This window comes from Musa acuminata, chromosome BXJ2-6 (genome assembly GCF_036884655.1).
Source record: "Musa acuminata AAA Group cultivar baxijiao chromosome BXJ2-6, Cavendish_Baxijiao_AAA, whole genome shotgun sequence".
NCBI classification, from domain to species: Eukaryota; Viridiplantae; Streptophyta; class Magnoliopsida; order Zingiberales; family Musaceae; genus Musa; species Musa acuminata.
Genome location: NC_088343.1, coordinates 20866062 through 20891500, shown reverse-complemented (window position 1 = coordinate 20891500; position 25439 = coordinate 20866062). Strand labels below are relative to the sequence as shown.

Here is a 25439-nt window from a genome sequence, read left to right as displayed (position 1 = left end):
CTTCAAAACTTTTCATTTCGATAAAACCTTTTACATTGAAAACCAATCTCGAAAATATCTTAACTTGAAACACGTTCATAAATGAATTGAAAGTAATAAGTAATTAAAGAGGTTTGTAGTAAGGTAAATTGCTAAAAAGAAATACAAACAAGAGAACACGCCAATTTATAGTGGTTCAGTTGTCGTGACCTACATCCACTCCTCCGATTCCTCTTCCGTCGAGGCTATCGGCATCCATTATCGATCTTCTTTTATAGACGAAGATCAACCTCCTTCTTACACCTCTCTTCTCCTTTTACCGGGTTTAGGAGACAACCCTTACAAGCACTCACTCCTCTCTTACAGAATTCTAACACTTAGACTAGAGGAGAATTCTCACAAGAGATTTCTACAGCGTTTATTCTACTTTTAAACTCTATGTACTTGTGTGTTTTAACCAGGGATGAGAGGGGTATTTATAGGCTTCAAGTTGATTCAAACTTGGAGCCTAAAACTTTCCCATCCCGGGTTCCCCGGGCACGGGCGGTACTACCGCCCAGTGTTAGTCTAACACTGACACTGCCTTGGGTGGTACCATCGCCTAGTGTCAGTTTGACACTGACATTGCCCTGGGCGGTACCACCGCCCAGGTCTGGTGGTACCACCGCCTAGGGGGCATTGCTGGGCGGTACCACCGCCTGGCACCCTGCTAGGGGCGGTACAATTGCCTAGACTGGTGGTACCATCGCCTAACACAGTCTCGAAGACTATGCTATGACAGTGAGACTTCTTGAGGCACTGTTTGAGCTTCTTATTGGGCCCAACACAGTTCTTACATGGGCCTAGCTGACCCCTAATTAGGTTGGCCCAAATCCAAACCCAATTACGTGCTAACTATGATTCCTAAGACATATTCTAAGCTAAACAGGTCTGTAAGTCTTGGTTCTTCCGGCGAGCTTCCAGCGATCTTCCGGCGAACTTCCGACGATCTCTCAGCAATGTTCCGGCGAACTCCCGACAAGCTCCTAGACTTCACAACGATCTTCTTGGCAAGTTTCGATGAGCTTCTTAGGTAAGCTTTGAGACTTCTTGGCTAGTTCCGTCAGAACTTCTGACGAATGTCCGGACTTCCGACGAACTCTCGAACTCCCAACGAAGTCACGTCCTTGACTCCGAGACTTCATTTTGCTTCATGCTTTGCTATTATAGTTAATCCTGCACATGTAAAACACACTTCGATCTAGACAATAAATACTAAGCATTAATCATGTTGTTCGGCATGTCATTGGTCTCTCGACGCTTCATTCGATTCTTCAGCGCATCGTCCTCTCTTGTGGCCTATTGCCCAATCAGCTAGTTGACTCTGCAACTCCGATATTGTTGGCGCAATATCCGCTCTTCTTGGCCCGATGCCCGAATCCATGGCCTAAAGCCTTTTGTCGATACATCGACCGATCCATCGGCTCGATGTCTAATCTTCTGACATGTTTTCCTCTAGCACAACATGATTCTTCTTGCTTTAATTGTCTCATCCTGATCGAAGCATCCTACGCCACTCAAAACATAGATTAAAATTATAAACAATTATCAATTAATTTCATCATCAAAATACGAGATTCAACAGCAAGTTTTAGAGATGTGCAAGTTTAGTAATTCTTTGCTTCTTGAAATAGGCAAGATAGTACTTTTGCTTCTCTTGAGATTGTAAGCTAGCAATTATTGCTTCTCTTTTGAGATAAGTTTACAAGTTTTGCTTCTTGAGATGGGCAACATAGTATTTTTTGCTTCCTTTTACAATGTGCAAACTAGTAATTTTTCTTTTCTTTGCGATGTGCAAGCTAGCAAGACTTTTCTCCCCCTTTGTTATTGTCAAAGAGAAGGGAAGAATACAATAGTATAATTTTTCTTCTTTTTTTACATCAATGATTCAATCATATCATGAGATATACAAATCATAAATATAAGGCAATTATACATAATAAAATTCAATTCATAAACATCAAGAAGTCAAGTGACATATCATGGTTAATTTGAATACATCTCTTTTTTAGTGAAAGAAAAAATCTTGATTCATATAAAACTTTCAAGATGCAATCAAAAGAACAATCATGATTCATTTGGATAATTTTTCTCTTTAGTAAATGACAAAGAGAAACATAAGAGATCTTGATTCAAAAAAAAAATCTCACTTATCAAATATCGAGAAATCAAGATCATGATTAGGATAAAAACTTCTCTATAGTAAAAAGAAATATAGAAGAACTTGATTCATCCATAAGAAATCTCAAGTTAACAAAATCGATAAATCAATATCATGATCTGAAAAATGTATGAGAAGAATTTATATATTTTAGAGATTTAACATGCCTAAGTTTTACATTCAAGCTAGTAATTTTGGTTCTCTTGATATGCTAGCAATTTTCTTTCTCCTCTTTATCATTGTAAATAAGAAAAAAGAAGAGTGAAAGAATACAATGGTATAATTTTTTTTTTACATCAATGCTCTACTCATAACATAAGGTTTACAACCATAAATATAAAGAAATTATACATAATGAAAATTATATCATAAAAGATAATATCAAAGATCATGTGAATACGAAAAGATATGATTCATTTTGATAAATCTCCTCTTAAATAATCAAAAAGAAATCTTAGGAAATCAAATAGTAAAAGATATTTAAAAAAAATTTTAAGTCATGAATTCTAAGAAATCAAAAGAAAAATCATGATTCATTTGGATAAATATTCTCTTTAATAAAATGCAAGAATCATACGAGAATAAAGAGTAAAGGATTTTGATTCATATAAAGAGAATCTCAAGTTATAATTATAAGAATTCAAGATCATGATTTCGATAAAATTTATTCAAATTCAAATCGTTAAATTATCAAAATCCCTTTCAAGAGATTCAAAATGACATAAATAGACTTATCAATCTCTTATTGAAAAATAAGAGATAGAAATAAACAAATTTTGAAGAAAAATATATTATTCTTTTTTATGTGTTTCAATTTATGTGATTTATTTCATATAAACATACCTTTGTCTTTTATGCCAAACAAAAAAAATGCATCATTGTTTAAAATCGAAAAACAAGATTTATCACAAGAGTCATCAAGATAAATAAATCATAAATAATAAAAATCATCATTACTTCAAATCATCATGCATCACTAAATCATCAAGTAAGATTTCATTAAACATAAAGTATTTTCAATCAAAATTATTTTATTTGTTATAGTAATGCATTTTTCATAGCTCTAGTATTTAAGGAAAATATTTTTTTCTCTAGATCAATCTATTTGTTCATTGGTCTAGAGAGTTTTTGAAACTCTCATATATGGTTTTTAATATATGTAGTCCATCTCATTGAACATAGGAGGACGGATGATAGAATGACCCTCTTGAAAGTTGAAAAAAATCTATTTATTAGGTGTTAAACTAAACAAAGAGAAACTTGACTCTGATACCAACTATTAGGACTGAAATCAGCATTAAGAGGTGGGGGGGGGGGGGGGGGGGAGTGAATTAGCACTTTCTAAAAAAATCGTGTTAAGCTCATAGGTGGTTCTATCTAACATTGGGTCACTAAATAAGCCTTCCACTTGGTTTAAAATAGTCTCAACTCAGGCCCAATGGACCCCCAATTGAGTTAGTATAATTACATAAAAACTAACTCAATTATAATTTAACTATGACCAATTAAGATATAATCGATTATAATTCTATGTTATTTGGTATGTCATTGGTTCATCCGGTACTTCATCTGATCCTTCGGTGCATCGTCTTTTCCTTCGGTGTATTGCACAATCGGCATGTTGACATCTCGTAACTTCCGATCTCCTTGACGTAATGTCTGATCCTTCAGCTCGATGCCCGAACTTACGGCACGAAGTCCTTCTATCGGCACGTCGATTGATCCTTCGACCAACGTCTAATCTTCTGACATGTTTACTTCGGCTTAACATTCGATTCTTTATGCTTTAATCGATTTTTTTTTCTGATCAAAGTTAGTCATGCGTCACTCAAAATGCATCGTAAACTCATCAATTGATTTCATCATCAAAATCTGATATTCAACAAAGGATAATTTTATATTTGTAGAATTTAAAGTATCCTACTATATTCCCCTTTTAAAGAAATTAGATTAATTAAAAAAAATCTAATAAAAATAATACCAAATTCAGCTAGGTATCCGAATATCCTTTTGACTTACTGGGTATCCAGACTTCATATCGGTTTGATACCATAAATTATGACTGATAATTATAAGAATAATCTCTGCTCAAACCAAACTCATATTAGTAATGCAGAGGAAAATTATGATTGCTCTGCTGCCGAGCTAGTGGTTGTAAGATAGAATCCAACCTGCATATTTGATGTCCCTTGTATGTGAACTAGCTGATAAAATTAGATGAATGATTTAAGTTCATTAAATTAATGAGACAGTAACAATAGTCACAATAGCTGCACTGCCGCTGGTCACCATCATCACTGTAGAGTTAAAGACAAGATGAGGCAGGGCAACAGCAGAAACCCAGAATGGACCAACAGCATACATAACTCGCTCTCTCTCCCTAATTGTCTGCCGCATGGTGCTTATCTATCTCCATATCCCAGTCCGAGTTCGACCTTTCTCCTGTTACATGTGGCTCTCACACGACACGACTGCAGGCTTCCCCTCCTCGCCTGCAGATGCTTTGATTCCCTCGTGCTTTCGGTGCATATTCTGGTATGCCGTCTTGCCACCATAATATTATTATGGGACCAAGTGAGATCTCAATTACATCCAACTCGGATTCCCAAAGCCATCACAAATGGATTCACGGTGAGGCCACACAGCGATCAGTTTATTCAACACCTGCTCTCGCCTCAAATGCCTCTCTTACTCGTAGCTTTCACCGTTCCTTTTTATTGGATCCCATGACACTATTGGAGACTTATCAATATCATTATCAGCTAAATTAATTACCATTTTGTGAATATATATATATATATATATATAATATATATATATATATATTCACAAAAATTATGTAAAACGCTTCAAAAATATTTGTGGTGGATAACTTTGATGTGTGATCTAAGTTTAAAGACAATGACAACACATGCTACCCTTTGTCTCTTAGTTATTATGGATGTCATGATAGATATTAATCTATTTTTTCAAAAAAAAATATTAATAATAATAAATATTATAATTTTAATTAATATATAACTGTGTGGTCCAGCCAATTAATCCATCAGTTTGATCGGTAACCCAATGAATGATTTTTTTAATATTATTAACAGCAATAACTCAGTTATATATTTATGCTATTTAAATTGTATATATATTTTTACTTTAAAGTACATAATTATGTTTTTATTAAATCAAATACTCGTGACCCAAGTTTAATGTATACAGCCAAGTATATATAGATTTATATTATAAATTATTTAATTAAAGAAAAATTATATATACATGTATACATGTATACATATATATATATATGTATATATATATGTATACATATATTTATATATAAATATATACATATACATGTATACATATATTTATATATACATATATACATATATACATATACATGTATACATATATATATATACATATATACATATATATATATATACATATATACATATATATATATATACATATATATATATATATATATATATGTATATATATATATATATATATATAGAAGTCAACGGAGGAAAAAAATAAAAACGGTGGTGGCGAGGGGCGTGTCGCTGCTTCCATGTGTCTTGTGTTTCTTTCGACACTAAACCTATGTTTAGTTTAATGGCGGCAGCAACAGGCGGAGGGGAATCCCTCTGAAGCGGACTCCTTCATCCCTCCTCCCCCCTCTCATGGCGATCGGCCTCGTTTACCCCGGTAATCACCTCTCTCTCTCTCTCTCTCTCACTTCTCCTCTCTTATCTACCTCCCTCCCATGTCTCCTTATGCGCGGACAACGAGAAACCCGCGCCAGCCCTACTGCCACCCCAAGCTATCGTGGAGCGCTCCACAGAGAAAGGACTCAAAAGAGGGTCTTCTGTTTCGAGCTTACTCTTTGGGTGAAAAAGATACCACTTTGGGATTTTTTTTCCACCTGATCCATCAAGAGAAGGGGGAGGAGATGATTGTAGCAGCTTCTTTGTTCAGTGCAGATCGTCTCCTCTTGATGAGATGTTATTTCGTCCTGCGTCAATTTTGCATCTTGCTGTACCAATGAAAAGAAGAGTTCTTTAATGAAGTGATTCTTGGAGGTTCTTGTTAGTGACCATGTGAAACTGCCGATCGGTTGTGTATCCGATGCGGGACACTTCGATATATCTGATAAAGGAGAGATCTTTCTTTTCTAGTTCTCGTGACGAGAACTGCAAACTAATTCAGATGCTTTTATCTCTTTCAGACAGAGGCTTTATGTTTAAGGATGATAGAATTCTTAGGTTGTTGATATGAATTTGATGTCAGGGTCCATTGTTTTTATTGTTTGCAGGTCAATGCTTTAATTGATAGACCGACTTTCATGACATCTTTTTTTTTTCGTCTTACATCATGTTTCTTCCAGCATCTTCCCACGGTCAGTTGTGCGATCGAGAAGGACTTTCTTGTTCACTATCAGCTGGGACTGCAGCTAGTTGGATCAAGTCCACGTTGGATGGTCGGAGAGTGTCCGAGTATTTTAGCTTCAGGTATTTCACCTTTGCTGTTTGCCTATTTCTGTGTTTTCCACGTGTGAAAACAAGAGATAGGAAGGGAAAATTTTCAGTTGTTTAGGATGCTACCTTTTTCACCAAAATTATGATGTGAAAGAAATGCTCAAATGAGAAACTTGTTTATCTGTTGCTTACTTGAGTTGGTTATTTTTCATGCTAATCACATGCTGGTGTTGGATGTGAAGATCCTGATCAGAATTTATATTATCATTCTGGTAGTAGCATGCCTTACAAAAATATATGTTTTTGTGTCATGTTTGTGCACCATTAATGTCTAGCTAAAGGGTAAGACTACATGTGTTAGTCCTCCTCAAAGCTTTCAATGGTGAGAGACTTGTCCACTGGGCTGCTTCTTTTTCATGTCTGCCTACAGGTCATTCTTTGTGCCCACTGAATGAGGAACAGTTATAGAATTTCCTGTATCTAGGTATTTCTATGCAGGCATCTTTGCAATAACTTTCTTGATAACATAACTTGCAAAGAGTCTAGCAGGTCCTGCTTGGTGACTGCTGTAGGAACCTTGGATGAAGTAAAACACTTAGGTGGCTAGGCATTCACCTAGAGAAATTTTATGTATGTTTTTATGTATAAATCAACCAACTGGCATGTAAAAGTGTTCTTAGATCATGCAATATTTTTAGAAGGCAACAATCATGGATTTTTTTATTAACTTATATGAACTCATTAAAAAAAAAAAGGTCCTATAGTTGCAAAAAAATTGGTCAATTATAAATAACCTGGACTCTATGCATTATGAATAACAATTCTTTTTGTTATTATCTAAACATCAAACAACATGGAGCAACATAGTGCTGATTCCAGCGAATTTATAATGACTAGAAATAGTGCTATGTGAAAATTTTATTGAGATGCAGGATAATACAAATTTGTGCAGGTCTACTTATAACTGGTCAAAATTATAGAATTTACTGCAATAAGATTTTTGTTCTCTTGGTAAAGAAACATGATTTGGTGATTGGCGTTGGCTCCTCAATAAAAAAAAAGGTACATGTAATAGAAGTCGATATGGTTCAAACTTAACCCTGTCCTTTTACCCTCTAATGACAAATAATTAGCAATTAAGTGGAGAGCTAAACAAAGGTCGTGGCACCTAGATACTTGCCTAGGCCTTGTATGGGCGTTCAGGTCAGGTGTCATTGGAGCTAAGACCTTAAAAAGCAATAGGTTCCTAGGTATAGTGGATACAACTCAACCAACCAGGCGGAGATGCCAAATTGGCTGCTTATGTAAAGTTCTATAGAGTTGGTTCAGCTTCCAATGAGGCGATGACAGACTATGATTGCTGCTAACTCTAAGAGCAATAGTAGATGACTGCTTGTAAAAAGTACTGCTTATAACTGGTCAAAATTATAGAATTTACTGCAATAAGATTTTTGTTCTCTTGGTAAAGAAACATGATTTGGTGATTGGCGTTGGCTCCTCAATAAAAAAAAAGGTACATGTAATAGAAGTCGATATGGTTCAAACTTAACCCTGTCCTTTTACCCTCTAATGACAAATAATTAGCAATTAAGTGGAGAGCTAAACAAAGGTCGTGGCACCTAGATACTTGCCTAGGCCTTGTATGGGCGTTCAGGTCAGGTGTCATTGGAGCTAAGACCTTAAAAAGCAATAGGTTCCTAGGTATAGTGGATACAACTCAACCAACCAGGCGGAGATGCCAAATTGGCTGCTTATGTAAAGTTCTATAGAGTTGGTTCAGCTTCCAATGAGGCGATGACAGACTATGATTGCTGCTAACTCTAAGAGCAATAGTAGATGACTGCTTGTAAAAAGTACTGCTTATAACTGGTCAAAATTATAGAATTTACTGCAATAAGATTTTTGTTCTCTTGGTAAAGAAACATGATTTGGTGATTGGCGTTGGCTCCTCAATAAAAAAAAAGGTACATGTAATAGAAGTCGATATGGTTCAAACTTAACCCTGTCCTTTTACCCTCTAATGACAAATAATTAGCAATTAAGTGGAGAGCTAAACAAAGGTCGTGGCACCTAGATACTTGCCTAGGCCTTGTATGGGCGTTCAGGTCAGGTGTTTTTGGAGCTAAGACCTTAAAAAGCAATAGGTGCCTAGGTGTAGTGGATACAACTCAACCAACCAGGTGGAGATGCCAAATTGGCTGCTTATGTAAAGTTCTATAGAGTCGGTTCGGCTTCCAATGAGGCGATGACAGACTATGATTGCTGCTAACTCTAAGAGCAATAGTAGATGACTGCTTGTAAAAAGTACTGCTAAGTTGTTGTAAGCCTCAGTAGTGTCAAAATGATGTAATGCTCAAGTTCCCAGTATGGAGGACTCTAGTATCTTCTGAGTATCGTTTCTTCTCACTTTGTCTGTTATCTATCCCTTGCCGACCTATAATTGATTTTCAATTGCATGCTTCTCTTTTCATTTTAGCAGCAGATGGAGGAGCCCATATTTCGGGTCCAAGCAATCATATTGGCTGCAAACAGCACAGGAGCTATCTGTAAAAGTTCGGGTTGCTGCTGACTACTCGGACTCAGTACCTGATTCATCTAAGTATCATAAAGATCTTGGTTACCACCCTCTTGAAGAACTGAAAGAGCGTGAAAAGAACAAGAACATTGTGCTCACAAATGCTGAACTAGCTAGGACAACTGTCGAGGTGACCCTTTTATAATCTCAGAAGCACAAATTTTGCTGTCTTTAGTTGAACATTATTGTTGGCTATCATGGACATGTTAGGAGGCTTGCCTGCTGGTTAGTGTCGACAATTATGAGTATCTGCTAGTGTAAAAACTTTGCAAGAGGATTTCTTCGGTTATTCTCTAGTTGGTTGCCAATTCTTATTCTTCTTTTAATATATTTTTGCTTTTTCTAAATAATTATGCTGCCGAAAAAGGGAAAATTGTTATAAAATTCCTTTTTGCATGAATATTCAAGGTGCATTTATCTGACCATGTAAATTGCAAATTATTCATGATCCTCCAAGGATTGAAGATGACTCTGTTTGTTTTTCTAGGCTAATAACAAGGCTTTGCTCATATTTCCTGGAGGAGTACATAATGAACCACATCGGCATGTCTCATGGGCAGAATTTCAGTATGTCATTGATGACTATGGAGGTCTGGTTTCATGGATAACATCCTTTTTGTGCTGTCATGTAACCCAATTTTCCTTTAACACCTGATGTTTCATATATTCCAGATATGTTTTTTGAGTTATTCGATGATGAAAATATTTTGCAAGATCATGGTGCAGACAGCCCCGTGGTAATAACTTTTCCCACATGATTATGGCAGCCATTTCTCAGTTTCTTTCTTGAAATAAATTGGTAAGCAATTTATCTGTGTTGAATGATTATGCAGATGGTTTTGATAGGGAGTGACTGGCCTACGTATGAAGAAATCAGTACAATTTCAGATAACTTTGATATGGATGGTGAAAATGATATCGGTGTATCTGAACTTAATGAGGTTTGTGCTGTCAAAACAATATGAAACCTATTGGACAATAATTGTTGCGAACCATTGAGAACTAAAATTTATTCTAGTCTCATGTATCTGCTGCTATGCAGATTGATGATACGGAAGTAATGGATACTCTTATAAATTGGGGCATGCCAGATACTTTGCGTTACATTCATCCTCTGTATTTTGCAAAGTGTTTGATCAAGGTAGGATTCACGAACAATTTTGCCGGTGAAATTTACTTAAATCTTGAGCCTGGAGGCTAAACACCTTATTGTTTGCTTGTTCACTTAGACAGGCCTTAAATATGACTATTACTTTGCTTGCTGATATAACTTATGACAGTCAAATGCTTGAAGATGCATTTAGTCTCTAAAGCATCAGAAGCTCAGTCACTTAAATAGATGTTTGTTGCTTGTTTACCTCTCTGATATTCACAAAGTACAGCTGCCATAGAGCTAACATACCAGTTTTAGCAGTGTTTTGCTAAAACTCAGAGTGAGTTTTCAGAATCATGGATTGTTTCAGAATCATGGATTAGAATGAACTTATTGGAAAATTCACATATTCCTGTGAAGATATAGCCTTATATGTGTGCACGTGCACCTGCATTTGTTTGTGGATTTTACTTGGTAAGATGAACACAGGTTGGGCCTTAATTCTAAAGTTAGGAGAACCACAGAATTCGACAGAAACTAGATTGAATATTTTGATGCTTTGCATGGCAATAATTTTTTGTGTTGCTTTTAGCAGAGCATGTTGTTCATTTGCCTGATTTATGATGATGTCAAGCAAAATGACAATATGGTTTCTGTTATTGTATAGGTTGTCCAGACAAAGTTTGGAAAGGTGGTGGACTGGCCATCAAATGGACTTCAAATTATTGGTTGTTTAAGACCTGCTTTTATAGATGAAGAATCTTATTTAAGGAGGTTGTTCCACCGTGATGATGGTGACAATTATATTTCAGACTGGAGAGGTAATTTATAACACCTTAGTTTGTGATGAAATCAATTTCTAGAAGAAAAAAAAAACCTGATTTGTAATTTGTTGTCTTCTTCTATAAGAGCATATAATGTGTAACATTGTTGTCAAATGTGCAGATGAGTCTGAGAAAGAAGAGGAACAGGTCGCGAGAGCTTATGACTTGATTGGTATGAAATTCCCAAATGATTTTTTTAATTTGTCAAGTCATCCTTTTAACTGATTGGATAATTGGATGAGCTTTTAATTTGTGTAGATGGGGGAATGTTGAGTTTTGATTCCAAACGTGATGTAAGCACAATAAGCTCCACACTTTACAAATTGGAGATTATTACGGTGGAGTTACATTCTGTATATGGTGACCAGGCAAGTACACTTAACAATGATATACTGCTAATATATGCTCCAAAATTATTTCATATGAACTTATGTTTTTTGTCTATCAAAAGAATAACTTGAACACCTATATTTCTAGTATCACATTATTTGAAATTTTTTCGTTAAATTTTTAGAGTTCTAGGAGATGATTTCATCAACTATTTTTCAACTCATGCAGTCGTTGATTAGTCTGCAAGAATTTCAAGATGCAGAACCTGATCTCCTTGCACATTCTGCGTCAGCAATTATAGAGCGCATAAATGAATATGGATTGCAGTGCAATGTTGCTCTGAAAGCTCTTTGTCGCAGGAAGAAGGGCCTTAATGTTGAGGTAAGTTTCTCTATCGACAATGGCAGATATTATTCTTGTTGATCTCCTTCATTAGATCATTGACTCCATATCCTGGGGATTAATTAGGTCACTGATTCCGTGTTACTGAGGACAGCAACATCCTCAAGTTTGACAGATAGTGAACCTAACAAAAATTTCTTATTTTTTTGTGGAGGTGCAGTAGGCCTTTAACTTGTAACTTGCCAACAGTATTGTACTAGAATGTAGGGCTAGGCTTCTCTTCTCATGTGGAGAATTCTTTCATCAGGCTTAGATTTGTACATCTCTTTCAAATTTATTTGAAATATTTCCATTGTTATCATGTCTTTTTGGTCTTTTTTATTTTTAGCCCTGACTAGGTTTTCAAGTTGCATGTTAGAAAGCATAATATGCTGTGACAGTATGCTTTCAATTTGCTGCTATGAACTTAAGTCTTGCATGCTACTGCTTGATTGCATTACCCAATCATCTTTATCCTGTCATTTGGCCATGTGGTCATATCAGAATTATAGGTTTTGCTTCTCTTTTATTTAGGTTAGTGCTTACTCACTGCTATTATTTACAGACAGTTTCTGGATGAAACTCTCATCGCTTTGCCATTTCTCAAAACAAGATTACAATTTATATATTTTAATAACCTGATGAAGCAAGTTTTCTTATTATTACAATTTTTCTTCTCGCCCATTCCTTTGAAGATCGACTGTTTTGTGAACTCTCTCCAATTCATACAGGGAGCAAATCTCATTGGCATAGATAGTCTTGGCATAGATGTACGAGTATATTGTGGGATGGAAGCCCGAACTCTTCGTTTTCCATTCAGTGCTAGAGTAAGCATTGTAATGCAAGGAACTTCTTCTATTTCTTTTACAAGTACTCTTGGTTAGTTCTACTCCCAATTACCTTTTCTGCTCAGTCATTCAGTAATTTGCCATTTGTTTCAGGCCATGTCTGAGAGTGCAGCTGAAAAGAAGATCAAGAGAATGCTTTTCCCACGTTATCACAGGAAAAACCTAAGAACTGCGACCGATGGCATCAGGGAGTTGTAAAGGGGAAATGTCTCAAGTTTCACTTTGAATAAGTTAATTTCTTATTTCTAGTCTGTTCATAGCATAATGTCTGCTCATGTTCAGCCAAGACATGCACATAGGACGCAATTAAGGACCATGTTGGGTGTGCTGGTTTGCAGCAGAATTTTCAACTTTAGGAAAGCTTTTCCATTAGCAATGGCACCATGTCGATATTTTGACCGGAGGCCACTGGTCATTGTCATTTTGCGGAAGTTAATCCATGATCCATGAGAATAATCTTTGTGTGTCGAGATTCGGAAAGGGGAGAAGGCTTCAGTGTACTATTTGAGTAGGGTGATTCCCAAGGTTTTTCTGCAGTTGTGTATGACGCTGATCCTCTGTTTAAAAGCTTTGTACTGGTAAAAGTGATAGTAGTATAACATTTACCAACATCAGCTGTGATTACTTGTGTGTATAGATGTTTTTGGAAGATCTCATGTGGACCAGGTTAGAACTGATTTGAACTCCTCCTTGGACCATGTCAGTGTTGGAATTGCTTGTTGCAAACTGGTTCAAGGTCACCCAAGAGACTGCTTGCAAGGTGGAACATTAAGCCTGCATAATTGTAAGTCACTAGAAGCCGAGCACACTACTATATTGGAGGAGCTGACAAGAGGACGACCTTGTAAACAGTACTGCAATTGACTATGGCATTAGCTTCTCAAGCTTTGCAGGATCTTCTTCACTCCTTCCCTCCCAAATTTGAACGAACATGCAATACATTACCCTCAGGTCAGTATAACTTCAATGTTTATTCCGGACCATTAGGTTATATAATCGAGCCCCATTAATTTGTTAGAGGTTGATATATTAATTTATTGAACTTGAATCCCTGACTGAAAATACTTTTTTAAATCTAAATTAATGATGCTATTCAGATCTTTTTTCATGTACATCAACAGCCATTAGTGAGTGGTGGTTTTATGTCGTGATGTTGTTTGGATAAAATCAAAAAATGCTAAATAATTCAGAGTAAATGATTACTTGGAATCTCTCATTGGAGGGTTGGTGTAAGTTAAAACTATGATGCCTCCTAGATTAGATTAGATTAGATTAGATTAGAGGGAGACAAATGGAAGATCTGGGTTTATCATATTGCAATTCTGATGCTTCTTGTTTGTTTATTTTTATGAATGCAGGAATCTGTCCAGAAGGGATACAATATTACTATGAAGCAGTTGCTATTAGGAAAGGATTATTAATTGGTTAACTAGGGATGCAAAAGAATTTTTATGCAGACATCTGCCATCTACATACAAACTCTTTTCTTAAGTTCCATAGATAACTGGCTTTCTGTTTCTTTTTTCGAAAAAAAAAGTCTACTAATACAGAATGAGATTACACAAGAATTTCTCCTCCAAGATGAGCTTCAAAACAGCAAGTCATCAAAGAAATCTACAACAGATGGTTTCACAAGTGCCAACTGAGTTAAAAGACACAAGCAAACATCAAAAGCAACTGCTGCTGTTTGCCGCTTTGCTTAAAAAGGAAGGAAGGAATCAATCACGGTAGTATAGTTTCAGATTTGCATCCAGTACTATACATTGTTCAGTTACAAAATGACTGATACTCTTTTAGTCCCAGTTTCATCTCCTCAGCTGAGATCTCCATTTCTCCCAAGTATTCAATTTTAAATTCCAATATGTAACTAGTAGCACTTTGTGTTTCGCACCGAAGAAGAACATCCACAAACCTGCCAAATGCAAAGCAAAATCTTGGGTTAGGTTCATTTTGGAGAAATTAGTGAATATCGATATTGGAATCGAGCAGATGTCTCATGGATTTGTTGTCTATTGCCAGGTAAGTTCTTCACTATCTGCCTCTCCTGCAACAAACTCAGAGGAGAGTCTTAATAGATAATGGAGGTGTTTGGTCAGAACAATCAAGTTTCATAGTGACCAAATTGAGAAAAAGAAAAGACTACAGTGCAAGTGCAGTTAACAAGATTCTGCAATAAAAGATGAACACAGCAATTTTATTTGCATCATCTACAGAGTACTTATGGATGCCTTTACACTCAATAAAAGTTGGCACTTGTGGATTTCACCAAAATTTCTGTATATAACATTGCAGTTTTATTGAAGATATTTAAAAGAATGAGGTCACTGCTGATCTGTTGGTACTTCGTATCAATTCACATAATAATGAGTAGCCGGCCTTGGGGGAATTGTGTTGTTATATCTGAGCTTAACATATTGACAAATAGCAACAGATGGTGGACAATCAGAAGACTTTTAAAATAACATATTCTCAAACCAGTATGTCTGCACAGTTTAAGACAATGCCCGATCCATTTTAACATTCTTTTAGCAAGTTCACTTAAATACAAAAGGCTATTGCCATGGTCTCCAAAAGAGTCGGAGCAACAATTGCTAGAAATAAACTATTCTTATTAAGAGTTGGGGCATCCTTTTGATGGCAACTTTTCTAATTATAATTACAGAAAAGGAGGTACTTCTTTTTAAGCTAATTAAGAGTTACTATGCCTGGCAATGGCATCCTTTGATATCGATGGAAATAAGCTATTCTATCTAAGTTAATTTGAACACCCTTGCCTCACAAACACCATAATGTACAATTAGAATGCAATTTTCTAATTTCACTGTTTCATGCTTAATATGCATATTTATTTTGGTTTTCTATTGGCTGCTTTAACTACAATCCCAACTCTATTCAGGTTTGAACAAGATATGACTTATTTGAAATGACATGAATGGAAATTTAATAAAAAAAACAAATATTTCTATGAGATTCCAGGTATTCTGTGGTTCTTTCTCACATTAATCGGCAACTCTTGATCATTGAAATTCACAGATAATTCATATTAATATTTAGGGATAGATCTTACCTCTCTTTTATCCCCTTAAACAAACCAAAATGATTCAAGTTTTTCTATTTGGAATCGTCTTACGTCTAATTCCTATTACTTTAGCTGTTTCGCAGGATTATTCATCATTCAAATCTTTGAGAATGCAGGATCAATGATCTCGCCAATCACAACTGCTTTCTACTCCACCTCCAACCCAACCAACTCCATTTATTAGGATCATATGGCACAAACAAGCTAGACAAACATTTCTTTAAGTCCAATTTTTTATGAATCTATGATATATAAGACCGTTTATGACGAACTGAGAACTTTTGAATTTCAAAGTTGAAGCAATATTGGAGTAAACTTTTCAAATTTAAAGCATTAAATTTATGTATGCTTGGCATGGTGCATGCATGCATGTGTGTCTAATAAGCCTAGAGATAATGCCTGGCTTGTTGATGGCATGACCCTGAACAAAGCGAACACAGCATGCATCATACATTGGCCAGCAATCCCTGGTCTGGTGTAACTAGGACCAGCGACGTCCGTAAGTAATAAATGATATGCATAATATGTAGAAGGCATAATTCAAGAACACCAAAAGCGTACCTTGTATGAGAACGTTTTTCTTCTTTCAGATGGGCCCCTCTCCCCTGCTATATAACATCTACAATAGCAAGTTCTGTACACAAAAATAAGAAGTCTTTACTCTTCCAAACAGCATCGAACACAACCAACATTAACCAGCGTTCTCATCCTTGTCTGCATTCTTTGTACTGGCAGCATTTGGTGCTTTCCTTCTGTTGATTTGGATCTGGTGGATGTATTCAGCAATTATGAAATGAAAACCTGGAGCAGGCTTGCCAGAAGAATATACTCTAAAGCCTTCCCTACTGAAAACTTGTGAGAGATGGTTCTGAGCCTTTTGAATGTGCAGTGTGCAGAAAGGAGGCACTGCAGCTTGGAGAACTGGCTTCCCGCAAGTTTGTCCACTGCTGATATCCAAAGTAGAAATATAATTCATAGGAGTTTAACATGACAATAAGTCCCCAATCAACAGCAGTAAGAGTAACATATAGTTCAATCGCATCCGATATGCAAAAGGAGTAGAGAATTGAACCAACAACCAGTAGCATGGATCTAAGAGTAACACCCAGTATTCGATCCTCCTATGTTTCTTGTTCAAGGGACCAGCGCCTGGCTCCTTGTCTAAGAAATTACAAGTTGAAGCCCTAGCCAACAATCCACTAAAAGAAGATTATTTCAATTAAAATTGCTTTCTTAGATAACATTTTCAGAAAATATAATTAAAAAAAAGTGGCATGGCGACGCATGCGCAACAGATGGCAACAATCAGTACAACAAGGAGGCCTGAGTTAATAGCTCCGAATATCTGCTATTGATAATAATCAGTTTCAGCGTATAAACCAAACAATAGTGTTAAGCTTGTCCAGGTGGGCGTCATTAACCACAGGCCACAAGCTAAATTCACTTCCTTTGTTGAGGAAAACTCCATATTGCAACCTTTCATGGCTCCGAATCACTTCAAAAGATCATATTTTAAAGCGTCTGATAATTCTACAATAACGAAAACATCTGATGATTGCACAAGCACAACACCAACAAGAAGCAGCGGTAACGGAAATGAAGGGGAATCCATACCTGCAGGTCTCGTAGGTACAAGGCTTGTAAAGCGTCTGCCGGTCATCGCAGAGTATGTGACCATGGCAGTAACTCGTCAGGGGCATCGCCATCGACATACACTCGGAAATGCGGCAAAAACCCTTCTTTGCAACCCCGTCATCATTCTCCCCGCTCACCTCGGCCAGCGCGGCCGCCGCCGCTGTGTCGAGTCCGTCCACCTCGAGGGGGCTCACGCCGATGCTCCAGTAGTACTCGCGGAGCTTGGACCGGACCTCCTCCACGAGCGCCCAATAGTGCTCCCTGTAGTGCCTGGCGAGCTGCTTCACCCGGCGGGAGCGGCGGCGAAGCACCTCCTCCCGGGAGAGGAGCTCCGCCGCAAGCAGCACCGCATCCTCCGCCGCGCCGGTGATGGGCGGGATCGGATCGGTGTCGGCGGGGCGGAGGAGGAGAGGAGGGGGAGAAGGAGGCGGGGGGGCCGTCGCCATTTGCTTTGCCCGCGCGGCTCCCCTCTCGTTACACTTGGGTATAGAGAGAGTGCTGTGTGCGAGTGCAGCTCGAGAGAGGGTAGGGCTTCGATCGATTTGGGCCGTAATTATGGGCAAATTTCAATTAATGGGCCGACTCTGCTTGGTTCATTTATGGGCCGTAATTATGGGCCAATTTCAATTAATGGACCGAGTCATCATGTTCTCAAGTCAACGAACATGATGGACGGCTGAGATGAGAGATATATATAGCTTTGAAAACGTGTAAAGTGCAGCACGAAAGAGAGTAAAGCTTTTCACTAACGAGCAATTTGAGCCGTAATTAATGTGCCGAGAAAGTGCAGTACGAGAGAGGGTTAGGCTTTCAGTGAAGCAGTCTGGGCCGTAATTAATTAATAGGGCGAGAGGCCACTAAGTTGCTTTATGTGTAAGTATGTGCTCAAGTTGATGAGTCTGATGGACGGCTGAGATTAGAGATGCATATCTTTTTCCCTCTTTACGGAACCAAAAGAGGCATATGTGATTTGCGGAGGCGCGTGGAAGAGAAGCGGGAAGAGCGAGGGCGGCAGCATGCTCCTGATCCGATCTCTCCGCTCACGCCGCCGCTGCCGTCGAGCCCGACAAAACCATCGGAGACCGCCCCAGGAACGACTGCAGCATGGACGATATCAGATCCATCGACGACCCTCCCCGTCCTCGACCTCCTCTCCCGCAATGTGCTCACTTTTCCTCGGCCTTCTCGTTTCTCTCTACGATTTTCTAGTTTCTTTGTTGATGCAATGTTCAGTTCCGTAATGCCTTAATCGAGCTCTAGCTGTTCTACTATCGGATAAATCTGGAATCTCGAAGTGTACGTAGCGATTGTCATTTACCTTGTGGAATTGTTTTCAAGAACCAAAATTTCATTTTTAAGCATGCGTAAACCTAATTTGATCTGGAAGATGTTAATCGCTTCAATTTGTCTTACATGTCTTACATGAAGAAAACTAGCATAATTTGAAAGAACAATTGTATAATACGTTCTGAGTCAGTTAAAGAAGTGCAAATATCTTCTCAAAATAGCTTGTCTTGATTTTTCTACTAGATTTATTATTGAGGCCGAACTTGGCATCATTCTCCATAAGGTAGTTCAAGATACGTGGGAAAAAAAATTTTGAGTCAGACTTAGAAAGATGATTATAGACCTATTACAGAAGATTAAAGTTGCTCCTTTTATCAACTGTAATCTTTCAGGAGGAAGGACATGCAACTTATAATAAATACCTGTTTTGTTTGTTCACAATGGAAAATTGATTACACAAGCATCAACATTTTGTAAGGCTTGCATGGTGTTCAGATCATCGGAGTTTAGATAATATTAATTTTTCAGTATGTTAACAACAATACCATAGTCAAATGAGTCCATCTGCATCCTGTCAACTTTAGTTAATCTGAATTGCCACTAGACCTATCAATAATCTGGAACTGTAAGAATGGTATCCAATACATTTATCATTCATAATTTTCTTATGTGCGTAAAGAAGGTTAGATGAAACAAATTGTAATATTCAACTAAAGGAAACCAAAGTTTGAAAATAATATATGCGATGCTACTGTCTGAGAAGTATGAGAGGCAGCTGTCTCTCTCGACTCACATCTGTTGATTTGCTCATTTTCCTTACCTCTCAGCTTGCATGGATGTAATTGGTGGCATATTAAGTTGTATGCCAAACAATAATCTTATCCTGGTTAGATATATTACAGACCATAACAAAATTGGTGGAAGAAGGAAAATGATATGGCATGTTTTGCTGGAAGTGCTTATAACTGATACATACCACATGCCTTTGAATGAGATTTTTTACAATAAAACATAGATTCAGGAAGATCTATTAGTTTGTTTGAGGAGATTATGATACCATGCAAGCAAAAGCCAGTACTCTAGGCATTCTGATTACTCACAATGATAATTCATTTATACTACAGGCATTTGATAGTGAAAAAGTCTTCTATGCATCAATTTTTATTGATCACTAGAAATTCAGGGGAACCAGAAATATACTTGTTCTTTGCTGACTTAGCCGATACTCTTATTAACCAATTCCTCGATGATTAAATTGATAAAATAATGATACAAACTGCAGGTTTTATGCAGGAAACAATTTACATAAAACAATATCCTGTTTTTAACATATTTTTCCCACTTACAAATAGATATTATCCGATAATATAATCATCGATAATTTCTCCCTTAACATAAATTAATTACTATAAATAATGTATTGCTTTATTATTAACTTCTATGTTTGTGTACTATAGTTAAGAAAATAATTAAATTTAATTTTCTTAATCATGTGAATAAGTTAGGAATTCTACTAATCAATTATATTATTAATTGATTTATTTCCTAATGAGTAATTTGATTTTTAGGAAGTAAATAGTTTACATTCTAATTTCGTGTGTGAACTATAAGAAATGAATATTATATTTCTCTCTTTGTGTGTGAAAGAAAAATAAAAATAAATTAATTATTATAAATGATATTATCTGATAATAAATTAGATATTATCTGATAATGTAATCATCGATAATTTCTCCCTTAACATAAATTAATTACTATAAATGATGTATTAATTTATTATTAACTTTTATATTTGTGTACTATAGTTAAAGAAATGATTAAATTTGATTTCGTGAATAAGTTAGAAATTCTACTAATCAATTAAATTATTAATTAATTTATTTTCTAATGAGTGATTTGATTTTTAGGAAGTAAATAGTTTATATTCTATTTTCGTGTGTGAACTTTAAGAAATGAATATTATATTTCTCTCTTTGTATGTGAAAAGAAATTAAAAATAAATTAAAAATAAGAATTAAATTATTACTTACCTTTTGGAGAGATCTCATCTTCTATTATATAATTGGGACTACTCCTCCCTCCTTCCTCACCGAGTTTAATAATAGGAGGATTGAGATGAGGACTTCCCGAGGAGATGATATCGAGAAAAGAATGGTCGAGGAGAGATAGGATCATTTCTTTTTTAACTAGCTTTGATTTATATTTTGAAATCTTGATGTTGAGATTGTTATGATTTTATAATATGATGTTTTAATTTCGAAATTTCATGATTAGTAAATAATGATAATTATTTTGTGATGTTAGAATGATTATTTGATTTATATTGATCTTTGAAGCTTAACTAAATTTTAATCTTGGTTTAATTATTAAAATTCTTATTTTTGGATTAACATAATAGTTTTAATTTATTTAATTAGATATATCTATGTTATTAAGAAGAATGTGTGAATTTCTATATTGTAATTAGTTTTAAATTTAAGGTCATGAATTTAATTAATGGATTTGAGTCATTCTTTAAATATTTTAAGAGGAGTTTAATTGGGGTCTGACTTGAGTCAGGTTGATCTATTAGACCAGATCGACTCAGCCCATGTGGCCAAGTATAGCCTAACTCATGTGTCTAGGCATGACCCGGCTCATGTGGCCAGGTAGGAGCTAGCCCATATGATAAGGTACGACCTAATCCATATGATCAGGCATGATCCAACCCATGTGGCCAGGTATGATCCGATCTATGTGGCTATATTTGTCCCAGCTCATGCGACTAGGTACGACCCAATCCATGTGGTCAGATACGACCCCAACTCATATGTCTAGGTACGACTAACTCACGAGCCATGGCCTAGTTTAGTGGTAAGGCTCAGCTCAACTTATGTATAAGGCTTAGCTTAGTCCATGAAGTTAAGCATGTCCAACTATGCGATTGGCATTAGACACATCATTGCTCCTCTATCTAGCCTATTGTACCTCAACTTAACCTATTACTTGGAACAGGCATATGTAGTGTATGTGACCCATCTAAGACAGGTGGGTTGGTTCGATTTGGGCTAGCACTATACGACATAGTCCAATTTCCTCTCCCTCTATTGGTTTGAGCTCGTTAATTGACTAAATCAGATAGGTTTGATCGGTTAAAGTCAGTTTAGGGTGGTTCCATACTAACTTGACTAGTTCAAATCTACTTGACCTAATTGAGATCAATTAAATCTAGATTAGACCAGTCTAGGGTGATTCCAGACCGATTCTATAAGGATTTGAGGTTGTTTCCGTTTGATCATCATCGAATTGAATTTGGTTTAAGTCAATTGAGCTATTCCAATTAGGGTTTTGGTTGATTGATGACTATTGAGAGATTGATGTTTTATGCCTTTATGATTTGATGAATTTAAAGGTTTTATCTGAAGATATCATTTGAAAATGATTATTGGTTTTCTATTTTCTTATGTTTATGATATTGATATGATTAGTATCATGTAGCAGATGTGATTTGACTAGTAGTTTACATTGGGAGTGCAACCTGTGAAAGGAGCTACGGGCCCATCATAGTGCGGAGCCACCAATGAACATAGTCTATTAGATTTATATGATATCTCATAATGTTTAATCATATTGATTTCTCGATGCATGTGTTGAATGGATGAGTGTAAATGAATGATTATGGATATTTATATATCCCTCCCGAGGGCAGGTATGGCGATTCCCTTCGGGGATTAGCAGACCGTCAGACGTGATGGTTAGATGGTTCCTCCATCCGTTGTTGGGAGGAACATATCCCCACTTAGGCGGGTGAGGGATACTACTTCATCCGTTGTTGGGAATGCGATATGGATTATCTTCATCCGCTATTAGGAGGAATTCATCCCGTGGAATATGTCTCTCCATCCACTGTTTGGAGAGTGCACCATTGGGTGTAATGTACGCCTTTGTTTTTTAGTTATTATGTATGTATTGTATGTAGCTGATGCATGATTTTATTTATTATGTAAGAAATTATCATCGTTTTTCTATTGCATAAGTTTTATGATGAATCGACATATTATAATTTCTTATTGAATTATTGATATTTATTTATATTTCATGAATATTAAAGATTATTTTTATAATTTTTTTGAGATTCTTGTTGATATGTTTTATCTTATATTTATTTTTAAAGTAATCTACTACTTTATAATAGATTTGAAGCCGAGGAAACCGAGGTGGAAGAGACTTTGTGTGATCATTTTTTTAATTAATAGAATATTTACTATTGTAAAGATAAGGATTTGAATTTAAAAAAAATAAAAAAGGAAGTTTATTATGTAAATTATGAATAATAAAATATTAATTTATTATTCCTTTTATAAATCTGGGATGTGAGAGTTTGTGAACTTTATTGGCTAGTGTATTATTTGAGCCTCTTTCATTTCAATCTAATTTCATTTTTAACTTCTTTTAGGAGGGTTAATATTACTAATTATACTTGGAGTCTCATTTAGGTTCTATATTGGCTGCAAAGAAAGAAGAATACATAGGAACAAGATTACATGGTAAGGAAGATAAAATCTTAGGAAAAGTTTTCTTCCTAGTAGAATAAGAAAAAGTGAGGAGAAATAACAAAATAAGTTGATAAGACATGGGAAAAAATTTGTTATGCTTGGCTTCCTATCATTTTCTCTTGCTGATGCTTTTGTAGAATGTTTTTAGAAACCATTTAGTGAATTGTCTCATCCATCATTACTTTGGATGAGACAATTTGTGTTTTAGAGTCTACCGTGATTTGCCAAGTTAGACGAGACATTACAGGCTGATCACATATTTTAAATTTTCTCTTATGGCATAAATTTTTGCTGTTCTTTTTCAAGGTAAGCATTTACAGTTCTCCCGAGGCATGTGCATCGGGATCAGCAGTTGACTGTTTGCCAATTGGTGAACAGTTATTGGTTGTTCAAAATGCAATGCTCGTAATATACAGCAAGCAACCTGCTGTGGCTCTGTGGCAGCAAAACATGCCCTTTTCCAAGAGCAAAACTAGTGAAGGAACACAGCCTCCGCAAATATCCGGCAACCAGAATCGTTACTATCAGTATTACCACAGCTGGTTTGGTCCTATTTAACTAACTTTTAAATATTTGATGCATAAATATATGACGGGACAGAGAGTTCACATATGTTCTATCTGCACATATTATTTTCTCATTTATGTTTTCAGGATTAGAAATAAAAAGTTACAAAGGATTCTGTGTGATGCATACAATATTACAGATTTCACATCTGCCGCATATACAGCACTGTTCCTGGCCCGACATCATCGGTGTCGTTGATCTGAGGATTGTCTTCCAGAATGAAGATATTGTTGCACTTTACACTGATGGTTTGAAGTGTCTCACCTTCCTCTGCCGCATAAAACTCATCGCACCGGCTGTGCTCCCTCAGGTAGCGAGCATCACCCGTCGTCGCAGCGAAGATGGCTTGCAAGATGAAAAGGGCAGGCAGCAATCTCACCACAGCCTTCATTGCTTGCAGGATTGTTTGGATCAATGAAGACTTGAAAATGTTAGCCCCGGTGTATATATTTGTAAGGTTGGCCAAATGGGGATTTGTTCGTATGTCAAACTCAAAGGTTTGCATCTAGGTTTCGTTGGTCATCCTTGTCAAGTAATAGATAGGATCCTGCCTGGTGCAGGGTTTAAAATGGAACAATAGATAGGACATGATCCTGCAGTGAACCCATATCCTTTATTTAAACTCTGGAATTAATTGTAGTTGGTGGTTGGACTACCCTAATAGTGATGCCCCATCTACTAAATCTCTTTTGTTTTACCTTTAATAAATGTATTAGGTTGCACAAACCTGATAGATACATGTAATGGATGATGTATAGCATTAGAAATTTGGGTGGTGTACCAGACAAAAGGTAGAAGAAACAAATTATTCTGCAGTTGTCTTTATCATTGCAAAACTTTTATATAAATGCTGCCTGCATTTTGTTTGAACAGGCTTTTTTACTGGCTACACCGGTTATGATGATGAAGGTGACACTCGAGAATGCATTGGGGGACGTCTAGTAATCTTCTTTGATGCTGGAGGAAGTCACAATGACCTAAAAAAGAAAGATCAGAAGAAAGGTACAGAGAGGATCACGGTGGCTTCATCCACTGTTGTACTGTGGGTGGATTGCAAGTTGGATTCCAGAGTTGACTTAATTGGTGACGGTAGTAGAACAACCATTTTGTTCTCATGGGATGACGAGAGCTGAACCCTTCTTTTTCTTATTTCTAAACTCAAAATACCTACTGTTAGCTATGACTGATTAGTAAGTAACCTTAAGAGTTTTTGGGATGGATTTAACGAGAAGAGTATGTATATTCATGGACGATGGGTCTCAATATTTTGAAGAATTTTCTTTCAAAGAGTTTACATGTATATTTTTTGCAAACTTGAGAATAACATATTAATCATAATTAATTTTAATATGCCATACATACATACATATACATATATATATATATATATATATATATATATATATATATATATATATATATATATATATATATATATAACTTGTTAAATCCACAATAATATGCATAAAATTCTATAATAATTAAGAAACATATTAATATGAAAGCGTACATAATGAATCCATATGAGTATTTTCTGAATTAATCGATGATTTGACATTCCAATTACAAAGTATCCTTAAGAACTTTAGATTTCTCTTTGACGGACGAAAAGAAACTTTATTAAAAACTGT

The 25439-nt window shown here is 36.1% G+C and overlaps 2 protein-coding genes and 1 long non-coding RNA gene across 7 annotated transcripts; 2 read left to right on the top strand and 1 right to left on the bottom strand.

Annotated features, from left to right (window-relative positions):
• The first annotated feature begins 5724 nt into the window (after positions 1 to 5724).
• On the top strand, positions 5725 to 13319 carry LOC135615203 (uncharacterized protein At3g49140-like). Of its 3 annotated transcripts, none has more exons than XM_065113379.1 (13): positions 5725 to 5884; positions 6564 to 6687; positions 9134 to 9359; positions 9717 to 9819; positions 9902 to 9966; positions 10063 to 10170; positions 10272 to 10370; positions 10990 to 11143; positions 11268 to 11318; positions 11405 to 11514; positions 11705 to 11857; positions 12589 to 12693; positions 12799 to 13319. In XM_065113379.1, the coding sequence occupies exons 1-13, from the start codon at positions 5860 to 5862 to the stop codon at positions 12901 to 12903; spliced, it is 1428 nt and encodes a 475-aa protein (XP_064969451.1). In that variant the 5' UTR covers positions 5725 to 5859; the 3' UTR covers positions 12904 to 13319. The 3 variants fall into 3 exon arrangements, with proteins under 3 accessions (XP_064969451.1, XP_064969450.1, XP_064969452.1); XM_065113378.1 differs by having other exon boundaries at positions 9131 to 9359; XM_065113380.1 differs by having other exon boundaries at positions 5726 to 5884; positions 9131 to 9359; positions 12589 to 12684.
• Positions 13320 to 14329: 1010 nt separating this feature from the next.
• LOC135615204 (uncharacterized) lies at positions 14330 to 17926 on the bottom strand. Of its 3 annotated transcripts, none has more exons than XR_010487907.1 (3): positions 17399 to 17926; positions 16346 to 16731; positions 14330 to 14617 (listed from the first exon to the last, which is right to left on the bottom strand). XR_010487907.1 is itself a non-coding variant. In XM_065113381.1 (2 exons), the coding sequence occupies exons 1-2, from the start codon at positions 17863 to 17865 to the stop codon at positions 16476 to 16478; spliced, it is 723 nt and encodes a 240-aa protein (XP_064969453.1). In that variant the 5' UTR covers positions 17866 to 17926; the 3' UTR covers positions 14330 to 16475. The 3 variants fall into 3 exon arrangements, 1 of the variants encoding a protein (XP_064969453.1); XR_010487908.1 differs by having other exon boundaries at positions 16346 to 16728; XM_065113381.1 differs by having other exon boundaries at positions 14330 to 16731.
• Positions 17927 to 18397: 471 nt separating this feature from the next.
• Positions 18398 to 25054, top strand: LOC135615201 (uncharacterized). The gene is made up of 2 exons (XR_010487906.1): positions 18398 to 18581; positions 23948 to 25054. It is a non-coding gene; the product is annotated as an uncharacterized LOC135615201 (long non-coding RNA).
• The last annotated feature ends 385 nt before the right edge of the window (positions 25055 to 25439 follow it).